The sequence below is a fragment of the Ochotona curzoniae genome, unplaced genomic scaffold (genome assembly GCF_017591425.1).
Source record: "Ochotona curzoniae isolate NIBS_2020 unplaced genomic scaffold, NIBS_Ocur_1.0 scaffold_1852, whole genome shotgun sequence".
NCBI lineage: Eukaryota > Metazoa > Chordata > Mammalia > Lagomorpha > Ochotonidae > Ochotona > Ochotona curzoniae.
The window spans coordinates 54,872,161-54,888,901 of record NW_024467087.1 but is presented as its reverse complement, the minus strand read 5'-3'; the positions used below and the strand labels follow the sequence as shown (position 1 = coordinate 54,888,901).

The 16,741-nt window shown below is 36.4% G+C and overlaps 1 protein-coding gene across 8 annotated transcripts in view; it reads right to left on the bottom strand.

The window, feature by feature from the left end:
• ATRX (ATRX chromatin remodeler) overlaps positions 1-16,741 on the bottom strand; it is a 188,983-nt gene that overhangs the window by 118,692 nt on the left and 53,550 nt on the right. For 5 of the 8 annotated variants that reach the window (XM_040999433.1, XM_040999434.1, XM_040999436.1 and 2 more), the window contains 4 exons: positions 16,310-16,419; positions 13,899-13,966; positions 10,580-13,599; positions 4,624-4,696 (listed from right to left, as the gene is read on the bottom strand). In XM_040999433.1, the coding sequence (XP_040855367.1) occupies positions 4,624-4,696; positions 10,580-13,599; positions 13,899-13,966; positions 16,310-16,419 (3,271 nt within the window). The remainder of the gene's footprint in view (positions 1-4,623; positions 4,697-10,579; positions 13,600-13,898; positions 13,967-16,309; positions 16,420-16,741) is intronic. The other 3 variants (XM_040999435.1, XM_040999441.1, XM_040999437.1) reach the window with 2 other exon arrangements.

The window sequence follows — 16,741 nt, the reverse complement described above, 5'->3', positions numbered from 1 at the left end:
ACACTATAGTTAATTGACATCAATACTTACCAGCATTATATAAACCAAATAAATGTTTAAAAATACATAAAGCTGCTAGATGAACCCCTTACTCAAACAGCAAACTTTATTTGATTTAAAATGCTATCTTTGGTTTTTAAGTTCAGTAAATCAGAATCAAAACTAAAAGGACCACCACAAAAAAAGAAAAAAAAACCAAAGAAAAAATTATTCCAAATTAAGCAAATTTGTACAGAAAATAAATAAAACCATGTATAGAAGCCATAAATTCTAAGTGTTCAAAATGGAAGCCAAATGATAGTCATGTAACTAATAAACCTCTGCTATATTAATGCGAAACAATCATTAAATATCCTCAATAACATGAACATACAGGAATTGTTCATCTCTACCCAAAATAAGCTGGATTAAAATTACAAAGCTTCACAGGCAGAAAAAAAAAATAAAAATAAATCAGCCACATGTTGTTGAGATCAAATTTTAACTTCATTAAAAACGTTTAGCCTCATCTAGAGAGTAGTCACAAAAAAATAGTAAAGTATTACTGGATTTAATTACTCATTCTTCAATATTTAAGAAAATATATAATCAGGGAGGTCCTTGTAAAATTCCAAGCTTTAAGTAAATTGAGAAGAAAAAAAGAATGTTTATTTATAAAATCTAGCAATTTTATCTTTTTACTCTCAAGGATTCATTTCAACATAGTCCACATGTCCTTAAAAATATAGGAGTACAGTATTTCAAAAGGAATTCCTTTCTCGGCTTTCCAGTGAAATATCTACTACTGAACTCTAAAGAGAGACCAAAATTCTCCTCAACACTAATGCTTTCCAACTTGAATATGCTAGTATAATACCACTCAATATCATTCATACTGTATTAAGTGAGAATCCATATTACTGGAAAAATGTTTGGTCAAAAAAGACCAGTAATACTGAAAACATAAAGGGATCAATATATACAAGCTAAGGAACCCCAGCTTGAAAATCTAAACTCCACAATTTTCTTTCAAGTATCAAGTTGATGGTCAAAAAGTTTCAGATTCCAGAGCATTTCCATCTTTGGATTTTCAATTTTTGAATTACAGATTGTCAGCCAGTAAAGTCTAACCAAATATACTAAAATCAGAATAACTCTAACATATCAAAGTCTGTTGGTCTGAAGCATTTTGGATAACAGTTACTCGGGCTATATTTTTTCAATAGCAGTCTAAATATTAAATTGTATCCATAATAAAAAACCGTATGAATAAATGCTACTTGAAAGAAAAAAAAATTTAAAAACCCAAACAGGTATTTTTAAAACAAATGAAAGATTAAAATAACTCACTTTAAAATTAAGCATAAAATAGTGCCCAGTGCAACAGCTCAATTGACTAATCTCCCCACTTCAAGTGCTGGGATCCCAAATGGACAGCAGTTCATGCCCTCACTACTTCACTTCCCATCCAGTTCCCTGCTTGTGGACAGGGAGAACAGTGCAGAACAGCCCAAAGCCTCAGGACCCTGCACCGATGGGGGAGACCTGAAGTAGTTCCTGCATCCTAGCTTCAGACTGGCTCAGCTCAGGCCATTGTGGCCACTTTGGGAGTGATCCAGCAGATGGAAGATCTTTCTGTCTCTCCTCTCTGTAAATCTGCCTTTCACATAAAAGTAAGTCTTAATTAAATTTTTTTTAAAAACCACGTTCAGTAAGGTGTGCTTATATCCTCAAAAATTTTAATATAAAGTAACTAAAACTATGACAAACTGTTATTGCTGCACATTTCAAAAGGTATATAAAACCTAAACTATAATATTGGAATTCTTAGTTATGTAAATCTGAACAAAACATAATATTACTGTTACTTGTTTTCTATAAAGCTTAAATGCAGAATAACAAAGTGCATCAAACAACCTATGTCATTGTTCATTGAATAAATGCAATTAAACAGAACTGAACAGGTCAGACTAATTTCTCAATAGTATGCGTTTTCATCTACAAATATATTAAAAGTAAAACTTTTTAAAAACTATAATTACAAAACTACATAATTTTAACAGTAAAAGACATGGGAAAATTTATTGTAAACTTTCCCATAAATGTGTGTGTGCATGTATGTTTAGGAATTACAAGTCAAAATTTCTAGGGCCACAAACTAGTCTGTACACAATTTGATTCTAACAAGTTCTTTCAATACTTACAAAAACACGCATTATGATTAAAATTAAATTCTTGAACAAGAAAAAATTTACACAAATTTTTTGCATCCAAGTAATGAAGTATTTACAGTAATATACTATTTACCTCTCCATAAACACAAAGACTAGAAATGTATTACAATGCTGCCAAAAAGGCAAAACATAAAACTTATAATTTATACACAATTATACAACTGTGTACAAATTTATATTGCTACAATATGCTGTCTACCAAAATACATTCCACTCAAAAAAATGAAATCAGGAAAAAATAACTCAACTTCAGTCACGATCTGCAAACACATGTTTTAAGTGTTGTAAAGTGTATATTCAAATATATTGAGCGACATCATCTATACTAAAATACAAGAACATATTTTTATACCATGGAATATACTTCTTTGGTACAGTAGATATTAAATGAGTTATTAGTTGCATATTTCATGAAAGTATAACAAAGCTAAATATTAAGGAAAAAACTTGAAAAATAAATCAATTATCAAAATTACTTTATATAGTTATATTTTTAAATTCCAAATACAAGATGAAATTAAAGATAAGCTCCAATAAAATACTTGCCATTTACAAAGAGCTATGATCAGGTAATTTAAAAGGCAGAGTGTTATATTTTATAAAGCTCTAATGCAAAACATTATCAGACTTTAACAATACTCTTACTTGCAAATGGCTAAATGTGAAATCATGCTTTGTTGCAGTTAAACTAGGAAATAAAATATTTTAAACATGGTTGTCCTGTCACTGACTTTTGAGAACTGAGATTTATATATAGGAAAACATAGTGTAATAAATTGAAATTAAAACATATTAAAAATATTAAATGCTTCCATAATTGGGCTTTATCGGTATATTTTATAAAATCCCTGATGGATTGCATATATGCTTTTCTGTTCTGGATTTCATTCATAATTCATAATATAACTGAATATACACCTAAACAAGAATCTGAGCCTTTTATGTCTATAACTAAATTCTATTCAAAAGTATTAAACAAAACTCTATAGATCCCAATAAAAATACTATTAGCAGAATGTTGATATTGAACAGAAATATATCAGTCACCCAGATATAAAACAGTTGGGGGTTGGCACAATGGCTCGTCTGATTAATCCTCCATCTGAAAGCGCTAGCATTTTTAAAAAGCCAAATTTTTCCACCTCCACATTAATTCGCCCTGAACTTTCTTGCCTAGATTCATAATGCCTTGCCTTTGCCCTGGCTCAGCTCCAGCCATTGCAGCCATTTGTGAATAAAGCAGAGAATGTAAATCTTTGTCTCCCCATCTCTAAGATCTACCTTTCAATAAAATGAATACATCTTTTATAAAATATTTTTTAAAAGTCGATCCCACACCATTTATTCATTCTCCCCCAAAATTATAATTTATATGTGTACTTTCATGTTTTCTTAATATCATGGTTGACTATTAGGAATAAATGAATGATGAACACAATGCATCTTAATAAAATCGTATCTTATAGATTTCTGGTTTGCCAATTGAGCAGGGAAAATCCAATCATTTTTTATTTTAGAGACATAAAATTTCAGCAAAAAGTCACTTGTCCAAGTCACACAGTTACTAGAAATGCTAGAAGCCAAATATCTTTATCCCCATTATTCTTAAATTTTATCCACTACACAATACTACCTTCCTGATGAAGACTGCAAGTGTAGGGTATATTACAACACAGGAATTCTTTAAAGATATGTAAGAACATCCTGATCACACTGACCTAATATCTTGTTCTTCATTGCTATAACAGGGATGTATCTATGTTTCCATCTCCCTGCCAATTCCTTGGTCAAGTCAATCTACACACATGCTTCACTGTTCATACTTCAATTTGTTTAGACTTGAACAATAAAGTCTTTATCAAAGTAAATGCTATTATACTAACTCCATTCTGTTTTTAACATTACAATGTAAATCAGCCCGGATAACTTAAAACTTGACATTTACTTTGAACATTTCATAATCTTAATACCTGAGTAATTTTTTGTTTAGTTTTCAATAGATCTAAATAAATGGGAACACCATATGGAATAGCATTTAAAAACAATAATCAAATACAAAGGAGATGTCTGTTATCACCAATTTACTGGTAATAATTCACTTTCACCAAAAAAAAAATCTGTAAAAATATTCAAAAGTGATCACAGTTCATATAAAAACACAAAACTGAGAGTTCTGAATTTATAACACACCCTATGCTAGGTGTGTTAATATTGATATTTACTTTAACGTTTCTGGGTTTTGGCCCATTTTCTGGCCTTTCTTTCAAGCTTGCAGGAAGACTGGGCCCGAGGCTTTCTAAGGCAGGCAATCCTGGTTTTTACAACCTGCTTGCTGATCCGTTGCTGCTGTTTGCGCCCACGCCTAGGGTGTGTTATAATCTTTTTAAAGTCCTTACAGATGGAATCATACCTATTCTCAGGATCATTGTCGTCGTCATCATCATCCACTGTGACAGGCACTGATTTAGATAATGCTTCATCTCCTTAGAGGAAAAAAGTATACTTCAAATTAGCTTTACATTATGCATACAAGTGAAAGCATGTAAAATAAAACTGAAAGTGGATGACATAGTGAGCTAAGCCACTACCTATAGCACTGGCATCCCACATAGGCACAAGGTCAAGTCAATCTGTGCTACTTCTGAATCAGCTCCCTATTAAATGCCTCTGGAAAAACAGTGGAAGATGGCCCAAGTGATTGTGCCCCAGGCCAGACTCCTGGCTTTGGAGCAGCCCAACTCCAACCTCTGTGGCTATTTTGGAGTGAACCAGCAGATGGAAAAATCTGTCTCTCCATTTCCTTAAGTTTGCATTTCAAATAAACAAATATTTAAAAACAGGAAAACAAAGCCAAAAATGTTAAAAGCAAACTACGGGGCTCTGAACTTTTAAGTTTTACATAAACAACAGGGAATTCATTAACTACCAGCAGTAAAATAGCAAGTGAATCTTACATATTTCAATAGTCCTACCCTGAAAACAGTTACGGTTTTAGCTTTTTGTAAAAATTTTGAAATCCTGGCCTGGTACAGTAGCCTAATGGCTAAAGTCCACGTCTTGCATGCACCAGGATCCCATATATGCGCTGGTTCTAATCCCAGTGGCCCCATTTCCCATCCATCTCCCTGATTGTGGCCTGGGAAAGCAGTCGAGAATAGCCTTGGGACCCTGCACCCATGTAGAAGACCCAGAGGAAGCTCCTGGCTTCAGATCAGCTCAGCTCCAGCCGTCCAGGCCACCTGGAAAATGAATCGGCAGACAAAAGATCTTCCTCTATGTCTCTACTCCTCTCTGTATATCTATCTGACTGTCCAATACAAATAAATGAATCTTTTTAAAAATGTCATGCAAAAATCAACTTTAAAAAGTTTAAAAAAATTTTTTTAAATCTTTATTTATTTGACAAGCCCAAAAAGAATTTTCCCATCCACTTCCCAAACACCCACAACAGCTGGGGCTAGACCAGACTAAAGGTGGGAATCCAGAACAGGATGGCATCATGGTACAATAGGTTAAGCTGCCCATCACCCCACATGAAGGCCACTTTTGAGTTCCGCATGTTACACTTTCAATCCAGCCTCTTGCTAGGGCACACAGAAAAGCACCAGGCCCCCAGCACCCAAATGGGAGACCCAGATGCGATTCCAGGTTCATGGCTTCAACCTGGCCCAGGCTTGGCCATTGGCAACCATTTGAGGAGTAAACCAACAGATGGAAGATCATTCTTTTATTTCTCTCTTCTTCTCTCAGCTCTCCCTACCTGACCCAGTCCTTCCCACTCTGTATCTGCCTTTCAAATAGATTTTTTTAAAGGGCAATACAAGAGAGTTAATGGTATAATTTGATATCTTGGTTTTGGCCATGAAAGTTACATAAAATTACACAGAATTAACATAATCACAATGAACTATACTTAAACAAATCTGTGTACATAAAACTGGTGAAATATGAAAATATCTACAGCTTCCTGGTTTAAACATTGATCAAAGTTATACAAAATACTACCCACTGGGGGAAAATGAGTTAAGGCTACAAAGGCCTCCTGTTATCTATTTTTTGGCCAATACCTATGGATCTCTAATTATTGTAAAATACAAAAGCGGCAAAAAATCCTAGATGCAGTGACGAACAGCAGGTAGGACACGAAAAGCTAAGTGATCAACCATTTTTATGCATTTGTTTTTAATATTAGAATGTTTTTGACTAGTGGAATCTATGAAAAAGATTCAGGAGAGAAATGTAAATACAGAAAGGCAAAAGTAAATCACAAGATAGCTCAGTATTTTTAAAAAATCTTTTGCCTTAAGAAAACCAAAATCACTCAGGACCATATTCAGTTTCATTGGTCATGTCTTTCACAAGCCCAAACCACTACAAAATGTTCTACCTCCCATATAATGTTTAAATACTGCCTTAAAAAAATGGAATCTGAGAAACTCAATGGAAACAGGACCTAGTAATGTTTTCAACATAATTACAGATCAAAATCTAATGTGAAATTAAAAATATATTTATTTAAAAGGCAAAGGGAGGGCCCGGCAGCATGGCCTAGCAGCTAAAGTTGTCGCCTTCAATGTGCCGGGAACCCATATGGATACCGGTTCTAATCCCGGCAGCTCCACTTCCCATCCAGCTCCCTGCTTGTGGCCTGGGAAAGCAGTAGAGGATGGCCCAAAGCTTTGGGACCCTGCATCCACATGGGAGACCCAGAAGGAGTTCCTGGTTCCTGGCTTCGGATCGGTGCAGCACGGGCCATTGTCATCTGGGGAATGAATCATCAGACGGCAGATCTTCCTCTCTGTCTCTCCTCCTCTCTGCATATCTGACTTTCCAATAAATATATAAATAAATAAATAAAAGGGAAAGGCAGATTTTCATCCACCAGTTCACTCTTCAAATGTACCTAACAGCTGGAGATATGCCAGGTCAGAGATCAGAAGTTCCCTCTAGATCAAACAGAACACCTAGAACTTGAGCCAGCACTCCGAATGGGATGTGGGCATCCCAGAAGATGGTTAAGCTGGCCATTGCCATCACCCAAGAAAATTTTAGAGGAATGTCAATTATCATTGGCTCAAACACAAGACCCTTCATATTTTATTCTGCTTAAGTCATTTCTGTTGACGAAGCCTACCTTCGGAAACAAAATTGGAAATTCTCCAGCAAATTTACCTTTTTTTCCACCCAAAGTAATCAGTTTAGATTAAACAATGCTCCAAGGGCAAAAAGTATTCCAAACAATACAGTTTATTCCACTAAACAATTCAAGGACAGGCATTTGTTAAGTGACAGACCCTCAAGGTTCTCTTCCATATACACTACAGAAAACATGTGCATCCCACTCAGCTCCATGACTCTTGGGATACAAGTTTTAAAAATCAAAACGGAGAAACAGGTGTTTTATATACAGCAAGTTAACCCACTACTTGAAATTCCTGCATCCTGGTATTAGAGTACCTGGCTCAAGTCTGAGCTAGTCTGCACTTCGAACCCAGTTACATGCTAATGTACCTGGAAGACAACAAATAATGGCCATGTGATAAGTGAACCAGCAGACTGAAGATACCTTGCTCGCTCTGTCATTCTGTTTTTCAAATGCATAAGTAATCACTGAAAAACTTATTATTTTATTTTAAAAGCAGATTTATAGACAAAAGGAAAGAAAAAGACAAAGAAAGGAGAGCGGGAGAGAAAATCTTCCATCCACTGCTTCATGCCCTAAAGGGCTGCAATGCCCAGAGTTAGGCCAATTCAAAGCCAGGAGTCAGGAGCTTCTTCTGAACCTCCCAAATGGATGCAAGGGCCCAAGGCCTTGGGCCACCTTCCACTGCTTTTCCAGGCCATAAGCAGGGAGTTAAATGGGAAGAGGAGCAGCGAGGACACAGAGCAATACCCGTATGTGATGCTGGTGCTTGCAGGCAGAGGATTAGCCTGATGCACCATGATGCCAACCCCTAAATAAATATTTTTTAAAACTCAAGACAAAACAATAGCAATAGGCAAGTGCTGAGTTAATAATCTTCAAATATTTGCCAAAATATTCTCTTTCTAAGGTCTATTACTTTACATTAAGTACGAAGTTTTAAAGATGAGGTGTAAGTAACAGAAAACTTTCTATGTGTCAAATCAAGTAAGACTTTGGGAAATGAAAAATAAAAATCTGAAACCAATTTTCCAGAAGAACAAAATTCAGTATCATACAATTTGGTATTGAGAATACTAAACATAACTAATCACAATTACTCTTAATGTTAATCACTAATAAGTTTTTCACCACACAGAGTTGACAATAAAGTAACCATTACACTAAACACAAACCAGAATTCACTTATAGAAGATTCCTAAATGCAAATTGTTCTCAAATTTTTAAGAAGATATTATTTGAAAGGCAGAGTTAGAGAAAAAGAGATTGGAAGGAAGGGGGAGAAAGAGAGACATGACATCGTCCATTCACTAGTTTACTCCCCAAATGGCTGAGCCAGGCAGGAGCCAGGAGCTTCTGCAGGGTCTCCCATGTGGATGCAGGGGTCCTAGGACTTGGGTCATTGTCTCTTGCCTTCCCAGGATCATTATCAGAGCTAGATCAACAGTGAGAGCAACCAGGATATAACAGGCACACATATGTCCACAGCTGCAGGGCATAGCTTAACTTGCTTTGTCACAGAACCAGACTTCAAAAAATTTTAAGGTGAAATCAAAGTTCATTTGGCAGCAAAATCTTACTACAAGAACACTTTGCTTCTTTACTTGGAGTAGTCTATAATATTTTCCTAAAAATCAAAAAGTTGTAAATTTTGGAACACACAGGACCTAAAAACTCTAGGCAAAGTGCAAAAGACTCATAGTTACAACAGTCCAGGAGGCAGTACTTCATGTATACATCTACATAGGGAAAATTTAAAAAGTCAAAGTAAGCCAACTAAAATCCAACTTGGAAAAAAAAATAAGGCTTTAACATAAAGACAAACTTTTTAAACATTCTGTCTACATTGTAAACAGCTTTATGCAAAATCTGTTAGAACTGCAATAATTGACAAAAAAAAAGAACTGTAATAACAATAAAAAATTTAATTATTTTTTCTGGCATGATTGACCAGTTTCAATCCACTCTCTAATATTCCTAGCAGTCTATCATAGTGATATGATCTACTCACTTTCAGAATTTTCATTCTTCTTTTGAGGATACTGCTTAAAAGCAAATTATCTGTTCATATATTAAAAATTAGCTAATAGGGCCCAGCAGCATGGCCTAGCAGCTAAAGTCCTCACCCTGAACGCGCCGGGATCCCATATGGGTACTATTCTAATCCCGGCAGCTCCACTTCCCATCCAGCTCCCTGTCTGTGGCCTGGGAAAGCAGTAGAGGACAGCCCAATGCTTTGGGATACTGCACCCATGTGGGAGACCTGGAAGAGGTTCCTGGATCCTGGCTTCGGATCGGTGCAGCACCAGCTGTTGCAGCCGCCTGGGGAGTGAATCATCAGATGGAATATCTTCCTCTCTGTCTCTCCTCCTCTCTGTATATCTGACTTTGTAATAAAAAGAAATAAATCTTTTTTAAAAAATAAAAAACTAAAAATTAGCTAATAAGCATCATCAAAGGAGTTCAATGAGGAAAATCCGCATTATTTCATAAGATTATACAGGATATGATCTTATTGGCAGCAATGTAAAAAGCCATATTGGGGCAAGGCATTTTGCCTAGCCGTTATGATTACTGGATTTCCTATCAGAGTGCCTGGGTTTAATACTTGGCTCCAGCTCTTGACTCTACCTTTCTGCTAATGCAGGTCCCAAGAAGCAGCAGTGTTATCTCAACTATCTGAGTCCCTGTAATCCATGTGGGAGACCAGGAATGAGTTCTCAGCTCCCCACTTGAGGCCAGACCCACTTCCATTTTCATAAACATTTCAGGAGTTGAGTAGCAGATGGGAGGCCTTTATCTCTGTCTCTCAAATAGAGAACAATACGCATGACGAAGCAGTTGTTTCACATACCAACTCATACCAGTACCAAACGCCTAACTTCATTACAAAAATAGCTAACCAAACTACTAGCACCAATCCAACTGTAATTCATAAATGACTGTCTATTACTCCAAAAAATACATTAAACACTGGTAAGGAAATGTTGTCTACCCAACTAATATGGGAATTTGAGATACAGAAAACAATATTTTGAAATACCTTCAAATGATGGGATAAACAAATAGAGAAACATTTCATAGTAAATCACTACATCATTTGTAAATGATCTTTCTCTAAAGAACAATTCCAAATTTGTTTGGCTTCAGGGAATATTAAAATAGTATAGTTATATAAGTGGGGAAAAGTACAAATGATCACTTTTAACTTATTTCTGCATACCTGAAGACTGGCAAAATCCAGTATGTGAAGACAGCACTAAATTTTCAGTCACCGGCTTAATTTTCTGCTCATCACTACTGCCTTCACCTACAGAATTCTGATTGTCTTCACCTATATCAGAAGAAGACGAGGAAGTAATGTCCGCTTGTTTCCTTTTAGTGCTTATTCGTACGGAGTTTCTTTTTTTATCCTTGTGATTGCCTCCCTTCATCTTAGCTGCAGTTCTTTGTCTCTTCTGCTTCTTACTATCTTCAGAACTTTCTTCAGCATCAGAAGACGATGAGCCAATTTGGATTTCCTTAGTATTTCTCTTGGAATTTAAGTTTCTTCTTTCCCTTAATTCTATTCTTCTCAGTCTCTTATCAGAGGAGTCACAACCATCTTCTTTCATCGAGTATTTCTCAGTATCAGATGATGAACACTCTTGTCTCTTCCTTGAACTCTTTTCAGACAAACTGGACCTTCTCTTAGCTCTCCGAGATGCTCCATTCTTACTCTTTTTGTCTTCTAAGGAGTCACTATCCCCTTTCCCTGGTAACTTTTCAACAGTATCAGGTAACTCTTCCTTCTTTTTGGATGTTTTCTCTTGTACCTTTTTACTTTTCTTTTCTCCATCAGTTATGCTATTTTTATTTTCTTTTATTCCCTTTAGAAAATGACAACTATCTTCTCCCTCATGCGATTTCTCCATGCCATCAGATGATGATTCATCTTGGAGTGCCATCTTAATCACTTTTTTCTTAATATCTGTAATTCTCTTTTCTTTTTCTTCACTTCCTCTTTTGCTCTGCTTTTTATCTTCCTCAGAAGATTCATCACTCTGCTCTTTCCGTGTGTATTTGTCAGCAACATCAGATAGGCTACCCTGTACTTTCTTACAAGTTTTGCTTTTCAGACGCTTGCTCTTTTCTTTACCTTCAGCAGCCTTTTTATCCACCGGAGAATTCAAACTCTCCTCTTTGGCAGACACAGGCTTATCTGCACCATCAGAGGAAACATTTGGCTGCTGATTTTTAGAGATAGGATCTTTAAAGTCTGTGAGGGTCTTGTCATTAACTATACTTTCTGCTGAAGACAAATTCTCTGTCTCCTGTTTCTTCTCAACATCATTTGATGATCCTTCTTTCTGCCCTTCTATTCCTCTTTTGCTATGAATTTCATCTTCTGAAGAATCTTCTATTTTATTTGGAACTCTTTTTTTGGTTGTTTTGGCAGCCCCAATTTTACTCATGCTCTTTATCTCTTTTTCTAATTCTGAGTCGTAATTAGAAGAATCAGACAGGTTTTGTCGTTTCTTTTTAGACATCAAAGCATTTTTAGCGGATTTACCTTTTTTAGTATCAAAATCTGAGCCAGAAGTAGAACTTTTTCGTTTCCTTTTGCCTTTATCATCTTTTCCCTTTTGAGTCTTTAAGTCATACAAAGTTTTGTGATTTGTATGCACTTCATTAATGTCAGTATCAGAAGAGCTGTGACTCATTCTGCTTGCTTCTTTGAGGACTGCTAGCATTTCATCAGAGTCTGAACTGGGATCCACCAACTCTGGTTGCTTAGATTTAGCTAATTTAGTAGGTTTGGGATTATCTACAGAATTATCAGAAGAATTTCTCTTATCTTTTTTTCTCATTGAAACTGAAAGTTCTTCATCTGAATTAGATGTTGCAGGGTTGGTTTCTGTCTGTCGCCTCAAGGGTGTAGTCTTCACACGTGGGGATCTTCGAAGATCAGATTCTTCTGAAGGTAACAGAACTTCATTTTCAACCAAAGGCTCATAACTATCACTGCTTTCCTGTACAGGTCCATATTTCTCTGACTTGGGATTCATACTAGAACTTTTATAACCATCTTTGTCGTGTGGAACATCCTGATAATCAGCACCTTTAACTGGGGAATTAGAAAGGGAAACAGGTGTCAGTTTCACATATAATTCTTTTGTTACTTTAGCTGTAGTTTTTGATTTAATACCTCTTCTGTTGTCTTTTGAAGGGATATTCAATTTTACAGGTGATCTCGCCAGGTCTTGCTCAGTTCCACTGTTGCCATCTCCCTGATAACCACCTGTACAATGAACATCCATAGCATTCTCGGGATTTTCAAATATGTCTTCTGGAACTGAAGAAGGAACAGATACAATATCCATATCTAAGTCTTCAGCAGTGTTAGTTGGTTCATATTGAGGTTCTTCTTTTCTATCAGACTTCTTATGTTCACCACTAATGCTTTTGTTCGTTCTTTGTTCCTCTGTTGGAATACTAGAATCCACGTGCTCACTATCAACCGGTTTACTTGACAATTTAGCGTCTGACGTTGAAATGTCCTTCCTTTCCAAAGCACAGGGTTTTTCTCCTTTTCGTACTTTTGTTTCAGACTTAGTATCTATGACCTTGTGCTCTTTGGCATTTTTCTCTCTGTTAACACTGTCCAAAGCTTGAATCTCTGAATTCAAATCTTCTTCTAATGCAAGATGAGCCTTCTTAATATCAGCCAATACAGATTTAAAAGCCTTAAGTTGCCGTAACTTTGTAGCAGCATTGATTTCTGAATTTTCAGTCGCTTGCTTTAAAAATTTAACATAACTAGAGTTCATGTTGGCTGTGGTCTCAATTAGTTTTTTTGTTTTCTTAATCAACTCTTTGGGCACAATTAGTGCTGAGTAAGAGTAGGTTACAGAACCAGAACACGAATCATCTAATTTCTTTTCTTCTCCATTACAATTTGAACTATTTTTCTTTGGAGAAAATCTAGATGTATGGTCATATACTTTATTACTCTTTTCACTATCAACTTTTATTTTCTTCTTATTTTGTTGCAATAATTGTTCTAAATTCTCAAATACGCTGTTACATGCAGTGACCAAGTCCAACAAAGGCTCTGGGTGACAAATATAGCAATACCACTGGTTGTTTTCATCCATTATTGTAGATAGCTCCTTTCGACCAAGGTTGCGCAGAATACATTTCTTGCAAAAGGCATTATGGCAAAAGTCACAACAAATCAAGTTTCCACCTTCTGCACACCATCTGAAAGAATTTAAAATTTTAAAACACTTAAAACACGAAACAATTAAAATGTAATTCCCAATAAAGTCCATTTTAAATTCTTAACTATTAAAGCAAGTTAGATCTTCCTGCCAGCAATCTTGGTAGTAATTTAGGTTAACTGCTTATTGACACAGTCAAATCAGACATAAACCTAAGGCTTTGCAGAAAAGAACAACCATCCATTTAAGACATCTATGATGATACAACAACAGATGAATGCAATAAAAGGCCTGTTAAGATTTCTCCCCAAATGAAAGCAGTACTGAATGTATACCTACCTACATTGTTCATCCATTCCATCTGAGTCACGGCTAATATCATCACTCATGTAATACTTAAAGCAATTCTATTAAAAAGATAAGAGGAAGGGAATTTTATTCAAAATTTGTAACATTCATAACAGATAAAATTATTTATTTAAATTCACCAAAAATTTAAAAGTGTGTATATGTTTTGTGTATAAGTTTGTGTATATAAATGTGTGTGTTATAAAGGATCAAATCATGAAGCTTACACAATGGCTCATGTAGCTAGTCCACTGCCTAGAAGCAACATAATCCCATATGGGTGCTGGTTCACGTCTCAGCTATCTCATTTCTCAATCAACTTCCTGTTTATGACCTGGGAGGATGGCCTTGAGACCCTGAATCCAAACTGAAGACCTAGAAGCTTCTAGGTCCTGACTTTGGATCGGCTAAGCTCTGGCCATTGCACACATTGGGGGAATGAACCAGCAGATTGAAGATCTTTGCTTCTCCTCTATGTATATCTCTTTCCAATTAAAAATAATTATGAAAGAATCAAAACACTCAAATGTCTAACACCAGTATCCTCCAGGCAGGAACATATTAAAAAATTAAATTTTGAAACAGACTTCCACATAACATGCCTCCATGCTTTATATAAAAGTTAATGAAACTACACTATTGTAACAAAATGGGAAAAATCTGACAGGGGGTGGGAGTTTGGGGGGGAATCCCACCCTACACAAAACTGTACCACATAATTCAAAATTCAAAATAAAAATATATTTTAAAAAAAGCTAATGAAAGAGGCCTACACTGTACCAGACAAATTAGGTCATCACTTGTTTTTCATACACCCCATAAGGGAGTGGCTATTTTAGTCTCTTGTTGCTCTGCTTCCAATCCAACTTCCTGCTAATATACCTGGGAAGGTAGAAGGTCTATGGTATAAGCCAGCAGTGTGATGCATTAACTTAAGCTGCTGCTTGATAAGCCAGTATTCCATGAGAACTGGTTCTCATCCAAGCTGCTCCACTTTTCGCACAGCTTCCCACTAACGAGGCTGAGCAAGCCAAGGAGGACAGCACAAGTGCATGGGTCCCTGCCACCCATGAAAGAAACTATAACAGAGTTCCTGCCTCCTTGGCTTTGGCCAGGCCCAAACCTGGCTGTTGGTAGCCATTTCAGAAGAAAACCAGAAGATGGAAGGTGGGTATCTCTTTCTCCTTCCACCAAGCCCGTGTTTATGCATTTGCGTGTGATGCTGTGCCTGTCAAATAAATATCAGAAACTGCTGTCAAGAAAAATCTAGAGCAAATACTATAAGGAAAATAGGACGTGTCTCTACATTCCAAAGGTAGGTTTATTTATTTATTTTTTAAAAGGATTGGGCAGAGCATGATGGCTCCACTGTCTAATTATCTACCACCAAGTGCCAGGATTCCATATGGGCAGCAATTTACATCCCGGAAGCTCCAGTTCCCAAACAGCTCCCTGTTTATGGCCTAGGAAAGCAGAAGAGGATGGTCTATAGCCTTGGGACCCTGCACCCTCGTGGGAGACCTGGAGGGAAGTTCTTGGTTCCTGGCTTCAGATGGGCTCAGCTGCAGCCATTGTGGTCATTTGGGGAGGGAACCAGCGAACTGAAGCTCTTTTTGTCTTTCCTTTCTCCCTGCAACTCTATCATTTCAGTAAAAATAAACAAATCTTAAAAAAAAAAACCCACAGGATTAATTTTAACAGCATTGTGACTTAGGGGATCCCCAACGTTGATATTACAGATACTAACAATTAATCTCAAGATTTTATTAATTTAAAAGTATAAACATCTGTTAAATATAATCATCACATGGAAAGCATTTTTAATACTACTGTTTCCTTATGCCAAAACTCAGCTTCCTTTGGAAAGCTTAGAGTTGGAGAAGTAGGGTACTTAAGAAAGAAACCTATAAAACACAACTGGTAGACCCAGCACAATGTCTCAACTGGCTAATCCTCCTTCTCCAAGTACCAGTTCGCGTCCTGGCTGCTACACTTGCCATCCAGATCCCTGATTGTGTTCCGAGAAAGCAGTAGGGGATGGCCCAAAGCCTCAGGAACTTGCACCCATGTGGACGACCTGGAAGAAGCTCCTGGCTTTACATGGGCTCAGCTCCAGCCACTGCTGTCACTTGTAAAGTGAACCAGCAGATCTTTGTTTCTCTCCTCTCTGTACAATTAGCCTTTTCAATAAAAATTAAAAGCTAAAACACACAAAAAAAGCAAATAATAAAAAAAAAAAAACAGCTGGCTCTCCCTTACTTTATCAGTCTTTGAGTATCATGTTGCTTCTGACTAGAACATGATTATGAACAAATCCACATGCAGATCTGCATTCATAATTCAGAGAGCTTATTATACCCTATATTAGAAAACCGCGTGATCTGAGTCTATATGCTTCATACCTTACAAATAAGGACTTGCAGTGAAGGGTGTCTATAAATGGAATCTTTTTGAAAATGGTTGACCTGTTGTCCACAAGCTGTGCAGCTTACAATCCCATGAAGCCCATCTTCTAGGAGAAAGGAATGATAATTATTCACACATTTACACACAGAAAAGATAACTAGTCAGCATTTTAAAACCTTTTGCAATAGGAATGAGGTACTTCATAATCCTAAGGGAATTGACATTTTGGACCAAAGTTTTTTAAAAGTTAATTTTATTTTGACTTTGTAGAAGCCCAACAGTCTTGGCCGACTCCAAGCTACAAATCCTATTTTGTTTCATTTTACAGAATGCAAATTTTTGAACAGACTCCATAAAGAAGTTCTAAAAACAGGGAAGAAGAGCTCTTACAAATTTTGCAATTATTCTGTAAATAAATTCTGTATTGA